Here is a 16,923-nt window from a genome sequence, read left to right as displayed (position 1 = left end):
AATCTTTTTTTTTAAAGCTTATAGCTACAGCAGCATTCTGACAGAGCAATCATTCAGTTAAATGTTTTGCAAATTATGTCCAGGCAGGGTACATGTTTTTTTAATCAAACCCTGATGCGTTCTTTTAAGGGTGTAGAAAGCAATGTAGGCCTCAGATATTAATTTTTCTGCTGTTCATTTTCCTCTATCTGTAGGCTTTGTTGGCTGCCCGTCAAGAGCGGGAGATCCAGCTAAAGATGCTGCTGACACGGGGAGAAGCAGTTCAGAGAAACACTTCAGCTGAGGGGGTCCCGGTTATTCGTAAACAGATCCAGGACCTCAAGGACTCATGGGACTCCCTGCTTTCTGCCTCCATCCAGTGTAAAAGGTTGTGATCATGAATCAGTCGATCTGTCAGTCAATTGATGAATAGGACAGGGACTGTCTAGTTTCACTTGATGGATTTCATTGAGTTGAAAGGTTACAGGGACAATTAGATTTACATGTTTATATATATGTGTGTTGTTCTATATCTCTTTGTTTCCTGTGTGTTAACATGAACCATGTTGATGTAACAGCCAGCTGGAGGGCGCTCTGTCGCAGTGGACCAGCTATCAGGAGGACGTGGGTCAGTTTGTGCTGTGGATGGATCGGGTTGAGGAGACGCTAAGCTGCTCAGACAGACAGTACTCTGAGATGAGAGACAAGACTGCTAACCTGGGAAAGACCAAGGTATTAAACAATATCTCACTTACAGTGACTGGTTTAAACTCTCGAAAATATCTAGAATAAGATTTGCCAAGCCACATGTGGTACGCATCAGACAAATCAGCAAATAATGGAGAGTGCGTAGGAGGTGATATGTCTTGCTCAACCTTATTACTCTAGCCAACAACTATTAAAATATATTAAATCTTCAGTAAATTAGGAATGCAACGTGCTTACAGAGTTTTAACAAATGTTTTATTTTATATGTTAAATTGACATTTATCTTTTCTAAACTGTGTTTTATTTTGATCTCATGCAGTTTTGCTTGTTTATTGCCCAAAGGCTCCCAGTGGAGTTATGTACTACAATGAGTTTGTGCATGTGTTCTTATATCACTCCAGCTTCTCTATGAAGAAGTATTGAGTCACAGCAGTCCTCTGGAGACCATTGCCACAAAGGGGTCCAATATGGTGGAGCACTACACTACCCAGCAGGAGGTGCAGCAGCTGCAGTGCAGATACAACGCACTCAAAGAAAAGGCCAAGGTTGTTACCCACAATATACAGTTTTATTTTTTTCCTCTGAGGGCATTTTGAATAATAAATGACTGTTTTGAAATTTTTCCTCTGAACGCCTACTTCATGTTGTTTCATAGGTCTCAATTATATTCCCGCAAATTGTTTGAGAGCACAACCTGTATATTGAACATTTTAGGAACTTCTGTAATGATAATTTAAAATCCACTGTACATTGTACTTTGTTGTTTACAGATTTAAAGACAAAGACATTGATTTACTTTTTCTTCAAAAGTACTTTCAAATATTGAAACTAAAAAACTAAACATCTGAACATAAGCAGCAAACAATTTAAAACAGTATTGAAGCATCACTTTTACTCAACTTTAAGACAGAGCTCTTAATTATTGTGTCCTGGTTTAATATCACTCCACCACATTTTTCAACAAGTTCCACCATCCACTGCTTCTGTGATATTGAATGAGTGCACCCCTTCGAGTAATGTCTCCAACCTGTCATTTAACAGAATGCAGTCAGTAAAGCCAAAGGACTAGTGCTGGTTCATCAGGAATATCAACGTGGGTTACATGTGTTTGAGGACTGGCTGGAGCAAGAACAGGCCACTCTGGCATCATTGTCTCATCCAGAAGGTGTTGTGGATACACTAGAGAAGACACTGCAACAGCTACAGGTAGTTATAATGTGATGTTTGAGCAGGAAGTGTTTAAATATCAGTGAAAGCTTCCTTGTTTTGAAGTGCAGTCTCAAACACACAACCTTCATTTTGTTTTCGGGATAAAACAGAATTTTTAACAAAGCCTTGGAAACCTGCCCTTTTTGGCAACTGAACCACTTTAAACACTTCAATGCCACTGTTTCTTTAATCTTACGCTTATATTTTCCTCATAGACTCTGCAGGAACGCTGCTCAAATGGCCAGTCTTTGCTCTCCTCTGTGCTGACCAGCAGAGAGCGAGTAATCCCATGGGGTATACCTCAGATCGAAGATCGAGCCCTGGACACTGCTCAGCGAGAGTGGGGGGCCTACCAGGGTCGTCTGGAGGAAACTCAATCCCAGCTGAGCTCCACACTGGCCAGACTGAAACATATGGGCCAAAGGTTTCTGAGCCTGGCCCAGTGGCTAGAAGAGATGGAGAGGGTGGCTAACTTTAGGCGTCATCGGAGGTCAAACAGAGTCACCAAGGAGACTCAGCTGAAGAAACTCCAGGTCAGAGAAATAATATTTTATGCAGCTGTCAATACTGTAAAGGTTAAGAAGACATCAAGCATATTATGAAAAGACTATGATAAATTGCTCTCACAGAAAAAATGTCTGTTAGAAATAACACTTGGGTACAAGGCAGGTCACATATTTACTTTAATTCAGTTTTATTGACAAGAATAATAACTATGATAAATTGCTCTCACAGAAAAATGTCTGTTAGAAATAACACTCGGGTACAAGGCAGGTCACATATTTACTTTAATTCAGTTTTATTGACAAGAATAATAATAATAATAAGCAGACCACCTTTTTCTTTATACTCACGCAAATTTCAATGGCTGTAAATTAATCCTGTCAAAATTCTTGGTGATTCAGATTTCTCCTTCGTCACATCCTGAAACAGTGTACCAATTTATGTAACCAAAACTCAGTTACACAAATATTCAAGCCAAAAATATAATTTTGCCTCTCCGAATGAAAGTTATGAAACATTCTGTAGCCTTGCAGCACAATAGATCAATTTTCTTACTCATACTGTAACTCCACTCAGCATGTATTTGACTGAAAACAGCAGGGGTCAGAGTATTTTCCTACGGGGTCTCCTCCCTTTGGAACATGCTTCCTGCCTGTGTCAGGATGTCAGACTGTCTCAGTACTTTCCTTCCCTGCATTTAGAAGGACACACACACACACACACACACACACACAAAACACACACACACACACATACAGGCATAGAGACCCTTGGGCCTCCTATTTTTTAGTGATGTTATTTCCTGTTTTCTTGTTCTCGCATGCTTTTTTATTATACATCATTGGGACTATTATTATTACAAAACTAATTAGGCAATTAAGTCATGAATGTATTTGACTGGCTTTCACTACTATGCAAATTTACACACTTTTCTGTGTCACTTTTGAATAGGGGTGTCTTCAGGTAGTGCTCACACGGCAGGGAGAAGTTGATGGCCTCTCCTCACTGGCCCAGCAGGTTCTGGAGGAAACCTACATCAGTAGTCGTGTTAGTGTGACTGCCACCCAGCTCACTGCCCGCTACCATTCCCTGCTACTCAACATACAGGTTAGAGAGTCTCTCTGCTTGTTCAGCGATTCATATGTCATATCTGAGTGAATATTTCAGTGTTGTTTACGGCATTTGTTCTTTCAATGAATTTCATGTCTTGAAATTTATATCGTAATATCTCATTTATCTGTCAAAGCAATTTTCGCAGAGAACTACAGAATAAAAACAAAGTTGCTTTAGATTTTCCTTTTTTTGATAACGGAGATCATTTGGCAACTAAAGTGCAGCCAGATGTGTAATATGTTTCTAATAAGAATTTTGGTAGAAGTTTGAGTTTCAATGGATGAGAATGTTGTCTTCATCTGTTGGTCTTTGTAAAATGACAAAGACCAACATATGTAAGCACAGTTGTATAAACTCTGAATACAGTACTCAACAGCTGTTACACGTAACCTTGGTAGCGTCTATGGTGGTAATAATTTATGTAATAACATGTTAGACTGACTTAAATACACTGCTGTCAGACATGTGCAATAGCTAATTTCCTGTACATCAAAACATTTTTTTGGTAAAGACCACCTGTCATCCTGAGTTAACAATCACAAATTAAAAAGCTTTGTTTGGGTTGGATCACTTTGGTGTTGTTCTCTCTTAAGCAGAGATAGGAAAAATATAAATATGTGTGTATTGCCATGGGGGTCTCTGCCCACAGTGGGCTTTTCACACATGGTTATGCTCTCTCACCATGGAATTTACTCCAGTGAGTGTTTGGACTTTGTTTCTGTAACACCCCGTTGAAGTAGCTTTGAGACTTATGTGTGTGAGCCCAGCCTGTGTAGCTCTGTATACTCAGATCCAGCCTCTCTATTTGTCTTCTCCTTTGGGGGAAACTAAAGGAAAATCAATGGGGCTCCTCTGGTCTGGGGCTTAGGCTGTAATTAAACGCTACAGAAGGCAATCTCACACCCGGCACCAGGAGTGGAAAAGCTTTGCCCGCACTGCATTGATTTTTACACCCTCAGTAACACATCTGAGTGTGCGTGTGAGAGTGTGTCCCCTCACTCCCGCATTTTGTTTCTCTGTCTGTGTTGTACACACACCCTTTCCTTCCCCTCTCAAAATTGACTCAAGTGTGAATATACTTACAGTCATACCCACACACGTGTACACAGGCACATAACATCCCTCTCAGAACATGGATGCCTGTAATTATGCTCTGTGAAGTAGGGGGCCATATCGGCTTGAGGTGGGAAGCCGCTACCTCTGTCTAGTCAGAAAAGGTGTGCACTCAGCACTATCAGCTAATTGGAGCTTCTCACCGCAGGATTTGCAAGTTGAGTGAATAATGTGTCAAACCTGCAAGAAACCCTCTCCATCCTCATGGTGTTATTGACTCAAAATCTCAGTCAAGTGGATAATGCATCAAAAACGTAAAGCCCCTCTTCACCGCGGAGTGAAGCTATTGACATTCAGCAGATGAAAGAGGAGGGGGGAAACAGATATTTTCTGTTTTGATGGCTGATCAGTGAGTTTTTGGTCCTTGGTGACCTACAACTGCTGGAGCACATCACACACTTTAAAAGAAGAGATATGAACTGTTTCCTGAATATTCCCCCGATATGTTCAAACTTTAAAGAGTCCTACCAACAATTCTCACCTCAGAAACTAAAAGGCCAGTGTTTGTTGCAGTAAATGTATTAACTTTTATGTTCATACAATAAATATTATTTGTGAATGGTAGAGTACCAAATATTGAATTTATTACTTAATTAGATTGTGCAATAAATGTTTGTACTGTATTGACATCATCCTTGAATATCCAATATTTGTTGAAATTTACTTCTGACCTTTGATTCAATCATTTTTCAGGACACCATCAAGCAGCTTCAGGAGGAGCTGAAGAGTATAGAAGAGGCTGAAAGCCTTTGCATGTCCTTCACCGACTGGCTCATTTCAACTCAGAAAAGCTTCACAGCGTTAACTGACAGTTCTGAATCTCTGGACCGCTTTGCCATGGACAAAAAGATGAAGAAGTTAGAGGTATTGATCTATTAATTCTAGTTTCTACTGTATTTACATGTGTAGAATGGTTGAACTTTAACAGCCAAAGCTCTGAATCTCCATTTTTTTAGAGGCAATTTGATAAAAGGTGCAATGCAGCGCTTAATACGCTTCACTGACAAGGTTGCAGTACCTCAGCAGACATTGGGTATTACCATGGCAAACTGATGAGTTAGCAAGACTTTTTGAGCACAAACTAATCAGAGTCCAATATCCAAGCCAGCAAAATGTCCTTTTGCAATGTTGTTTTCTGCCAAGCAACATACGGTACCAAGAGTACAGATTTCTTTGGCAGCTTCAGTATGCTTGGTGAGTAAAATATGCAAGTGCTATCTGTAGAGCCTGTAAAGCAGTCAGTGTACCTATAATATTTGGTTAGCTCTCTAGACTAAGAGAACTTCACAGCATACTTAACTGTGGCATAATAGTAGCAGTTTCCCTTTGTGCTCTTATTGTCCAACGGACGTTGGTGGGAAATAGCCCCGCTGAAACATGCACAGACTGCAATAAAAGGAAAATCACCACTATCGTTTGCTTGACATAATTCATATCAAGTGTGTGGGGTCTTGGATGAGTATGTGAGTATCGATTGGCTCTTTATGAAGACAAAGCGGATAACGCTTTAGAGCAAGCATAGTAGCATAGAGAGACCCCCCACTGTGAGGCAGAGGATGAAGAAGCGCCGATGTCAGGAGCCTGCTGGCACAGACACTGTAATTGATGCAGTGCCCTTACCGCTTCACATCACACGCACACACATACGCACACGCACACATTTCTCTCCTCCACCACTCGTTTCATATGACAAAACCCATCCAAAGTATCAACTAACAAGCTTCTGTGAACTCTTAAACCCATGAATCCTTTTTTCACTTACTGTAAGTATCACTATATCATTTATCTATGTCTCCCTCACACACACATCCAAAAACACATTTATAGACACACAGACATTCACAATATGTCATCTGGTGTGGGCTTTGCTGTAATCCCTGTCTGGGATCGATGCTCTGTCTCTGCATAGGGACTGAAGACATGCTGTCACCACATGTGTCCTTCCAGCACTGCAGATGACACACAAGTGCTCCACCACTTACTCATTCTCCTGCAGTGGGCTGTTCAGTGAGCTGGGATGATTATGCATTGACTCAAAGACTAGTAGTCAATAGCTATGTCAAGGACCATTACTTGGATTTGGACTTTGTTTGATACTGAGATGTAACTATAAGTGTGGTCATACAGCAGTGGTGCAGCAGTCCCAACAGCTTGAAATGTGCTGAAAATGTAGCAATTTGGCATGGTAAGAAATCTGTATTGTTCAGTTTTGTTTTATGTAACATAATAAAAATCCACACATCCCACATTTTTACTTGTCTTATATAGTACCATAATTTGTAACCTTGTATTTCTATTTCAAACCATATTTTTATTCAGAGACTTTCATCTTCCAATCTTTTGCTCCCACAAATCACCCATGATTACTGTTTGACAATCTAAGCAAGACTGTAAACAGAGTAACATGCAAAAAAAAATGCAAAAAGAAAAGGTTTCCCCACCTTATTAAATGCACCCACACACGCCCTACTTTTTAATTTACTGGCATGTCATTGATGTTCAAGGGCATTTTTCCCCATAAGTGATACTTGTGGCATTATAAATGTCACTAGAACAAAAAACGGACTGGAAAGGTGAACAGATTGTTTTCTATGAAGTAAGCCTTAATTTACTTGAAGTCATGAAACAGTTATGGCTCTCCACCATTTAAACAAGACTTCCACCAGTACAGAATGCAATAAAACACAGAGACAATGGCACTACAGCCAATAAACTGCTCACGGGATCATCTTGATGATGTCTGACCTCTGTAAGTAGATAATGTAATGGATGAAAATGGTTGTCACAGTAGATGTATTACAGTAGACAATGGAACCTGAGAACTGATGTAGAATAAGAAACAGCATCACTAATTATTAGTGCTGACATGGTACAAGACAGTTTACAGCATTAAGGGCACACTGTGCACAGGACCTCATATGTATTGTTCACCAGATGGTACTTTCTACTACTGTATCAAAACATTAGTAGTATTCAGTAACATGAGACTGAGCTGGTTTCAAGTCTTCTATCAATTGCTAATTTAATCTTAAAGCAGGTTGAGAGACCAAATTAAAAGTAATTTCCAGTCTTTTAAGTCCACCAGATTTTGTTCTTGGCAAAAATATGTGATGCTGATTGAAACATAACCAAATCTATTACAAATAGCAATTACCACAGGTTTTCATGTTTAAACTCACATGTTAATAAACAAAATTGTGCGATACTGGGATACACTGAATGTCTCCTATTAAAGTCATAAGGTCAGGAACAGAGACTGTGTTATTGGAATGATGGACATGCCTGGAGCTTCACATTAAGCAGGAAACGTGTGCAGACAAACACTGGTCTTGTTTTATTATATTATCAACAGCAATAGCTGGAGATTTGGGGTTGTTGCAGTGTGAAGCTACCCTCTACTCAAACAATAATAGACTGATGATGAAAGCTAGATGGCGTCCCATCGAGTGAAGGCCTGTGTGTGTATGTGGTGTGTTGTGGTTGCCCTGGAAACCCCTGCGGCTACTGCTGCCTGCTAAGGGTCCTTATAATTGGGTCCTCCTTTCATATTATTCACTATGGTTTCTCCTCACCATGACCTCCCAGTCTTCTCCACATCTAACCATGCAGGTGTCAGCCTACCTGATGAGTTCAAAGCCATTCAAATACTCTGCCAGGCAGGTTTGAGTGAATGGGGTAGCAATGGAGGTGAAGGACAAAGAATCAGTGATACTGCGATATGGAATGTTGACCTCAAAGAAAACTATGATAGTAGTATTGCCTCATCTCTGAGCATATGTGCTACAATTAAGGTAAACCGCTACAGAGAAAGAGTCATTTACTGTCTCTTACTTTAACTCAGAAATGATAAAATGCCCCAGTTGAAGGTCATTCAGAATAAAGTAATGGCTTGTGTGTGTTCTCTTTCAAACATCAGCTTGGTATCGTACTATAGGATACACCCCTCTGCGTAGTCCTCAGAAGCCCAACAGCAGTACGCCAGTAATGTTGGCTTTGGCTGGCAGTCGTTATGACTCTCTCTGCAAAAGGGATGGTGCAGCATCATCAGCTTATTCAAACACCTCACTTTACACTCAGAAACCTAAATCTCATGAAACCATAGGTAACAGGACAGGACTGTTGGTTTAACTGTCCACAGATTGAGCTAACCACTCAATCGCCAGGCACTCATTTTTCTTTGTCATGTACTGAATCCCAATATCTTCCACACAGAGATCTGGGTTTTCAAAGATAAGTTCTATACACTACTGTTACTGCTCCCATACAGCTTACTGTAGCTTTACTGTCGCCAAACATTAACACAAAGCCCTTTAGCTGAGCTAGCCACCTCACTAGCATTAGCTAGACCTACTTGTCTCCACACTAACATCCTGCATACTAATTTCTGCTTTGGTTCACATTTTGTAATGACTCTCTCACAATGGCAATGTCAAAGCTTAACGTACTGGCTGATAGCACACTTGTTAGTGGTACTTTATTTGTCACACGTACAGTTGTACAATGAAATTGAGTTGGCTGTTTGGCACTACTGACACAAACAAAGTGTGAGGAGAAGAGAGAGGGAGAAACCTGTAGCTTTGTCTTCCAAGAAAGACTCAGGTCATTCCCACTCTTTGCTGGGCTTTCACTCAAACTGTGACTCACCAGGCCAGCACTTCCACTGTTAGGGGCTACTGTGACAGCACATCTTTCTGCAAGGAAAGAGAAAGAAAGACAGTTGGTGAATGTGTAGGGCATTAGCTTGGGTGCTCAGGACAATAGACAGAGGATACAGGCTTCAGTTTCCCATTGCCCCCACTCCGATTCACAGGAATTGCTTTTTCCCATGCTCAAGGGAAATCAACACAGATCTAGAAAAAGCTATCATTGCTGTTACAAAAAATAGTGAGATACCTCATTTATTATCATGGAACCCACGTTACCTCTTTAACCTAAAGTTTCTGCTCTAACTTTCACCCAGACTCTCCAGTCTGATCTCCAACATGGTCACAGTTTCCTGAAATCCCTGAGGGAGCGGGCAGAGCAGGCAGCAGGCTTCCTGGACGAGGCTGGAGCAGAGAGTTTAGGAGGGGAAGTGGAGGCTCGTCTTGCCCAGCTGGAGGAGCTTGCTGGTGGGTTGAGGCAAGAGCGCAGCTTCCTGGAGCGGGCATTACTGCTAGCTAAGGAGTTTCAGGACCGCTATAAGGCTCAGGCCCAGTGGCTGGTGGAGACCAGGGCTTTGCTTGGCACCCCGGTGGAGCCCAAGGCTGAGCTGTACCAACGGAGAGCACAGCTAGCCAAGTACAAGGTAAAGCAGCAACTTTGTCTTTTACTGCATTTAAATGAAAGTATAAAGCCGGAAAGGTAATTTAATTAATGCTGCCCTCAGTGATTTTTCTCTTTTGTGTATCCAAATGGCTAAATCTGAATTTTGTTAGCTAAATGACAAAAATGACCTTGCACATCTTTGCCCATTAACTCCAAAACTGAATATGTTTTACATAACTCTGGACTACTTTCTGAAATTTGTTTTTCATATGCATAATAAGACATGCAAAAAATATGACATTAGTAATTCCATTTATGATTCTCACATGTAATAAAGTTGGTATTACTTATATGATAGAGGATACTACCAATACTACATATTGTCATTCTCTGTGTCCTTTGTGCTTCAGGCTCTGTTGCAAATGGTACAGTCCCATGATGGATCTATCAGGTCAGTGGTGGAGAAAGGAGATGCCCTGCTGGCCTCTGTCCATTACCCCTCCATCAGAGACAAAATGAGCAGACTGCAAAAGGACTACACTGAACTGTGTAATACAGCCATGGTGAGAACTTGTGCTAAGATGATTTATTTATTATGTACAAAGAAGAAAATAGAAATGCTCTATCGATGCTATCTAGAGATTTAACAGATTCATTTTTTTTTTTTAAAAAAGGATGTCATCACTTAATAATTTTACCTCACCTATTGATTATATATTACTCGAATGCTGGCAATAGAAGTTTAAAAAGGATTTTTAAACTAAAGTAAGTCAGACAAAGAGAAAGGGCAGGAAGGTGTCGCCATAATGGCTTGTTGCATAAGCTGATTGTAATCAGTATAATTTGTATGCGGTCCAGGCTCATGTGGAGAATCTGGATGGCCAAGTGAAGGAACAGGTAGCGTACCACAATGAGCTCCAAGAAGTGGAGCGCTGGCTGCTCCAGATGTCCAGCAGGATGGTGACTCCTGACCCCACTGTGAGCAGAAGCCTGGAAGCAGCCACTCAGCAGCTCGCCAGGCACAAGGTGACCAATCACATTACTTGATTTGTGTTGTTGTTGTTGCATATAATACACTTTGCTGCATATGATACACCTCAAGTGATTAGCCTTGATGGGGAAGAGTGCCCTTGGGCATCCATACCCATAAGTCTAAATATTTTGACAATTCCTAATTGTTTTTTTTTCTTTCTGAACTGTCAGTGGGAAGGTCACATTTTGATAAAAATAATACCATATGAATTAATGGTATATCAATTTTACTGTGGAAAACATTACAATTTAATGTTAAAATGTTCTCTTTGTAGTGTCAGCCCAGATCTATAGTAGATATTGTATTTAGAAACTCAAAAGGTCCAGGCTCAAGTCCTAGATCTTTAAATTTGATATTTCATCCATTCAAGCATGTTTAATACTCTGAGAAACCACACTGTGTGGTGTTCTGACCTCCTGTGTCATTGACCAGTGGACAGACTCATCCTGTAATATGCAAATTCTAGAGACTTTCCCTAGCATGATCCTACTTAGTCACTTTGTCCCCCACAGGCCATCATGGAGGAAATAGCGGGCTTTGAGGATCGCTTGGCAGGCCTGAAGGTGCAAGGAGACCACCTGGTACAAGGCTGCGGTGAACGTGTACAGAGCAGGCTGAGACAGCAGGTCCAGGCTCACCAGCAAGGCACCAGAGACAGCTACTCTGCCATCTGTAGCACAGCACAGAGAGTGAGTGGGGAGGAGGAGGAGGAGAAGAAGAGGGAGGGAGGAATGGGAAGCAGAGAAAGATGTGTCCTGTCTTTTAAAGCAGTGAAATGGTTTTTGCACATGTATAATGTAAGAACATTTGCACATGCATCCAATGCTGTGCATATGACCACACATACATGCACAGTAACACACAGTCAACATATCAATGCTGTTAATATTCCAACAGCTAAGACATCCACTTAATCCTAACCCGTTCTGACACTTAAACCGTCTCCCAAGACAGTCCTTCACTGCCAGTGTAGAGGGCATGACCAATTTAGGCTGCCAAAGTGGAGCTCAACAGCAGCCATACTCAGACGGACCCCACCAGCCAAAATCACTAACTCAATCTCCCCATATTAATCTCCGCATATCCCCTGTCAGCTCCACTTTTTCATGCCTGGGCCAAAAAATGGTCACACGCCACTATTCAGTAGATCTGGCGAGCCCTCTAATCCAGCACCACTCTGTCATTTTGGCAACCTCTACTCTGTCATCATAGCTCACCTCCCAAAGAAACCACCTCCACCAGCACTCGCACATCCAATCTGGCATTGTGTGATCCAGCCACACTTTACCAATACGCTGCTGGCGTCTCTACAACTGCACCTCCAGTGTTACGGTGGCTGCCAACTGTGTCCCAGCACAACACAGCTCTAATATCCTGCCTGCCACTTGCCACCATGCCAACCTTCTAGCCTTTGCCAAATACATAGGGCAGTTTGCCAATACGTGCCCCCCTTCCTTCTCTCTTTCGGGCTCTCATATTAACACTGTCAATCAGACCTCACTATTTCGCTCTCCCCTGTGGGGCATAGACGCCTCCACATTCAACACCTGTCAAATACAACACTGCATAACTGCCTACTTGTCAGGGCTGTATCATTTAATGTGTCTTTGTGTTTGGCCATGCTTTACTGACTTCAACGTAAAGCAGACTAGTGTTGTGCTCTCTACCTACTGCACCATTTACTGACTCTTTCACTTCACATTTGTGTAATTGCTTATTTATACTTCTGTTGTTAGATGACAGGTTGTCTTTGTTTCAGTTTCTTTCTTAAATTAGTCTGTAGAAGTTTCAGAGCAGTAAATCACATGATGCTGTTTTTGGGTTAATTTTCTTAAACATTTAATATTTCGAATTAGGATGGTCACAAGTCAGCCAAATAGCACTTTCATTTCTCTTCATGTGACTTGTAGGTATATCAAAGTCTGGACCACGAGTTACAGAGACATGTGAGTCTACAAGACACACTGCAGCAGTGCCAGAACTGGTTGACCTCTGTCCCAGAGGAACCAACACCTCCCACACATCCTCCTCTCAGCCTTGAGGAGGCACTACAACAGGTCAGTAAGCCACTACTGCTTAACAAAGTGTTTGGTATTTTTGCAAGGACTCAATGGACATCATAACAGATTTGTCTTAATTTCTTTTAAACATATTATTCCCCCTCTGAATTAATGACCAGATCTCTGAGTTAATAGATTTATATATATGGTTGTCATATAGCAGTGTTATGGACGATTCTCATGATTGCAAGTTTTTGTATGGACGACAGAAATGTTGGCAAAGTACATGTATATTTGCAGCTTGTCATGAGCAGATCATAGGACCATTAATTATTTTTGGCAGGTGAAGCAGGAGCGGGCTCGTCAGGAACAGGCCAGCACCTACCTCCAGCTTGTGTGTTCATCCTGTGACCTGACGGTGCCTAGAGTCAGGGAGACCGCAGGAGCTATCCAGCAGGTCAAACTCCAGGTCTGTTGGCTGCAAGAAGCGTTGATATGAAACAGACTTTTTTGTTGTTATGTTTGCTTGTAAGTATTTGATGTTGATACAGTTCCCATTGTCTCTCCATGCCTAGACTGAGGAGCGTATGCTGCTTTGTGAGGAGGTAGCAGACAGTTGGAGGGACATTGAGGAGCAGAAGGCAGATCTGGAGGTCCAACTGAGAGAAACAGATCAGCAACTTCAGAACCTCATTAGGAGACCTGCAGAGTTAGAGCCCAAGATTGCACAGAACCAGCTGGACAAGGCACAGGTCTGTGCTTAGTTTTGTATGCTGATGATGAATCATTATTATTTTAAATTTTTATTTTACAGAAACACTGTATTGTTGCAAAAGCAATTTGTCTAAGAAAACTAAACTGAAAGTTCAATGTGCCTGTAAATGTCTGCTATCTTTCCTGTAGGTGTTCCTCCAGATGATTAGGGAAAGGCAGTCTGACGTAACCCATTTGAATGAGGCCATTGGTAGGCTCACAGGTGGACAGGACTCTCCGAGCCTGGAGGAGATAAGGAGACTAAGGAGGAATTGGACGGAACTGAGCCAGCGAGCAGAAGAGTTGGAGGCCCAGCGAGGGGAGGATATGCAACGGAGTGGGGAGTACCAGGAGAGTGTAGTCGCTGTGGAGGAACTTTTCCACCAAGTATCTAGGGAATGGGACTACCTTGCCAGGTGACAAGCTTTACTGTGTTTCACTTTTTTCATTGAGATTTTTTAAAACATACTATACATTAATTTCAGTGTGGATGTAGGCTGTATCCTGTATATTAACAAGACTAAATATACAGTGTTTATAGTGTATAAACACACTTCCTGTGCTGTTATAAGCATTATTCTCTCTTCTTAATACATAATACTGTACATTCCTAATTTTCTCAACCCATGCATGTGTGTACCCAGGGCAGACACAGAAAGTACAAGTGAGCATCTAGAGGCTCTGAAGAAACTGTCCAGTGACCTGGTGGAGCAGAGAGCAACTCTAGAAGAACTCAGGGACCAGAGACAGGCAATCCTAACTCGACTTAGCCTTCTAGACAAGGAGCTCGTCAAGCAGCAGGTGAGAGAAGTAAATGAATGCGACAATGTCTGTCTGCGTCTGTCTTGCAATACAAAAGAAAAATAAAAAAACGATTGAATGTAAATGTAAATAATGTGAAAATATTTGGTCAGATTTTGGAAACTCTATTACAAAATTACTCTATGGGTTTATTAAGTATTTTTCTTATTACTAGGTGGGTCACCTGGAGCAGCGCTGGGCCCAACTTGAAACTCTGATTCAACAGAAGATCCAGGACTCGGCACAGACACTAGAGGATCTGGCACGGGTGGAAAACCAGCTGAGGGATGCCCGGGAGTGGGTGGAGGAGCAACGGCCGGCACTTACTTCTGCATTAAAAACTAGCCCACCCCCTGATCTGGCACAGAGTTTCCTGTTCGACCACCTGAGTGTGTGTGTGGAGCTGGAGGCACGTCAGCAGCTGCTGGGTCAGGCAGTGAGCGAGGCACAAGCTGTGGCTTCCAGGCTGGGGCTGAGTGAGAAGAGATGCCTGCAGGAGCATGTTGAACACGCCCAGACTGAGGTGGACGCTCTGGGGGCTCGGGTTGCCCAAAGGAGAAAGTACCTCAGCAAGGTAAACAGCTGGAATTTTGTATTGGATTCGAGTAAAACTAATTATGTCCTATGGGCACTAACTGTCTTATATTCAGTCAGCCTGGTGAAAAAATGAAACCAGGTGGTCCGACAAACAAATTGAAAATAACTGAACATTTTTACTAATATGTTACTCTTCTCTTTAACTGCTTAAAATTTGTATCGAGATATATGTATATATATAATTAACTATCTTTCTGTAGGCCTTCACAGAGAGGACACAGTTCCTTCAAGGACTTGGACGAGCATTGTCTTGGGTACAACAACAGGAGAGGAAAGCTTTGATAGATGACCACATAGCGCTTCTCCCTGAAGACCTGGCAAAACAGGCTGCTGCATGTCGGGGGGTCCAGAGCGGTTTACGAGCTTACCAGAGGGAGCTGGCGTCTCTCTGGATACAAGGGCGAGAGGTGGAAAGAGATGCCTCTGACAAAGAGAGAGCAGAAACCCTGGCGAGACTTGAGGAGTTACAGGCAGTCTTTGAAACTGCCCTCCAGAGGACCACCCAGCGTTTTGCAGACTTAGAGAAAGCCTTGACCTCCAGGAAGTACTTTCAGGTAGACTTGGACAAGACTTGCCACTGGTTGAGAAGAGCGGATGCCATCACCTTTCCTGAAATCAATCTAAGCAACATTGATGACAGCTCTGAGTTGCAAACACAACTGTCTAACTTTCAGAATGTCTTAGAGCAAGCATCAGAGTACGAGAACCTCCTTCTTATTGTCCAAAGAATAGGCCAGGAGATCCTCCCGACTCTGAATGAGATTGACCATTGCTACTTAGACGAGAGGCTTAATGCCCTGCCTCAACAGTACAACAGCATCCTAGCTCTAGCCAAAGAGAAAAAAGACAGAGTCCAACAAATAATCTTGGAGAGAAAAGAGTTTAGCACTTTTTTTGATATTACTCGTAATGCACTGGAGGAGCTACAGGAGCAGTTTGACAATCTGGAGAAGCAGACTATCAGTATAAGTGAGGAGGAAGTTGCTCGTCTAATCAATGAATACAGAAATATAAATGAAAGTTTATTCCATATTAGCCCTGCTGTGAGAGAACTTCATGGCAAAAATGAGGGGTTTCTTAGTATGGGCCAGACGTACAGAGCTGAGGAGACACAGCAGCTGGTCTGTCTCTGCAACACACTGAAAAGGAGAAATGATCAGAAAATTAAACACTTAGATGATTCATTGAAAACACTTGTTGAGCACAGCAGAGTATTAGCAAAGTTGGACCGAGAATTACAATCTGTGAAAGAAAAACTGGTTAGACTTAAGTCTGACACAGAACTAGGTACTGTGGATAAAATAACAAGTCTTTATTTGCTGCTTGAAAGTCTGGATTGTGTTAATTCAGAGGCTGAAGAATGTAATCAACAGATTAAAGGCCTCGGTCTGAGGTTTGATCCTACTGCCTTTCAGGAGATTATACTGCAACTAGAATCATTGCAATCCCTACAGTATGATGTCAAATGTTTTGTTGAAGAAAGTGAAAAGAGTGTCACCAAGAATGAAGATATCACAAGAGAGACTGAAAAAATGTTGGAATGGCTGAGGACTATTAAGGGCACATTGAAGAAGCCCTTGACCCTTCCAGAGGTCAAAGTTGACAGGGTATATAAGGAAGTACGGAAACTAAAAATCATGGAGGAGGAAGTGAAAAGTAGATTGAGGGTAACAGATGCCTTGTGTAGTAGAGAAACACAAAGATTTTGTAGTAGAAAAGAAACAATCCCAGCCCACGTAGAAGAAAGACTGCATGAGCTGGCGAAGCTGGGAGCTGAAGTTCAACAAGAAATGAGCAAAAAACAGGTAATGTGTTTATTTTCTTCAAAAATTAAACTGAAGACATTTTGTGCTTATTCGTTCCTTC

General features: G+C 41.8%; 1 protein-coding gene across 3 annotated transcripts in view; it reads left to right on the top strand.

The window, feature by feature from the left end:
- Window positions 1-16,923, top strand: part of syne1a (spectrin repeat containing, nuclear envelope 1a) — a 116,616-nt gene that overhangs the window by 50,249 nt on the left and 49,444 nt on the right. For all 3 annotated transcript variants that reach the window (XM_053336444.1, XM_053336445.1, XM_053336446.1), the window contains 18 exons: window positions 195-367; window positions 558-711; window positions 1,089-1,232; window positions 1,729-1,893; window positions 2,112-2,429; window positions 3,352-3,507; window positions 5,320-5,490; window positions 9,587-9,913; window positions 10,284-10,436; window positions 10,732-10,899; window positions 11,419-11,595; window positions 12,817-12,963; window positions 13,250-13,375; window positions 13,482-13,658; window positions 13,810-14,075; window positions 14,304-14,460; window positions 14,636-15,034; window positions 15,258-16,862. In XM_053336444.1, the coding sequence (XP_053192419.1) occupies window positions 195-367; window positions 558-711; window positions 1,089-1,232; window positions 1,729-1,893; window positions 2,112-2,429; window positions 3,352-3,507; window positions 5,320-5,490; window positions 9,587-9,913; window positions 10,284-10,436; window positions 10,732-10,899; window positions 11,419-11,595; window positions 12,817-12,963; window positions 13,250-13,375; window positions 13,482-13,658; window positions 13,810-14,075; window positions 14,304-14,460; window positions 14,636-15,034; window positions 15,258-16,862 (4,983 nt within the window). The remainder of the gene's footprint in view (window positions 1-194; window positions 368-557; window positions 712-1,088; window positions 1,233-1,728; window positions 1,894-2,111; window positions 2,430-3,351; window positions 3,508-5,319; window positions 5,491-9,586; window positions 9,914-10,283; window positions 10,437-10,731; window positions 10,900-11,418; window positions 11,596-12,816; window positions 12,964-13,249; window positions 13,376-13,481; window positions 13,659-13,809; window positions 14,076-14,303; window positions 14,461-14,635; window positions 15,035-15,257; window positions 16,863-16,923) is intronic.

Source organism: Scomber japonicus, chromosome 17 (genome assembly GCF_027409825.1).
Source record: "Scomber japonicus isolate fScoJap1 chromosome 17, fScoJap1.pri, whole genome shotgun sequence".
Lineage (NCBI taxonomy): Eukaryota > Metazoa > Chordata > Actinopteri > Scombriformes > Scombridae > Scomber > Scomber japonicus.
This window is presented reverse-complemented; position numbering and strand designations above follow the sequence as displayed.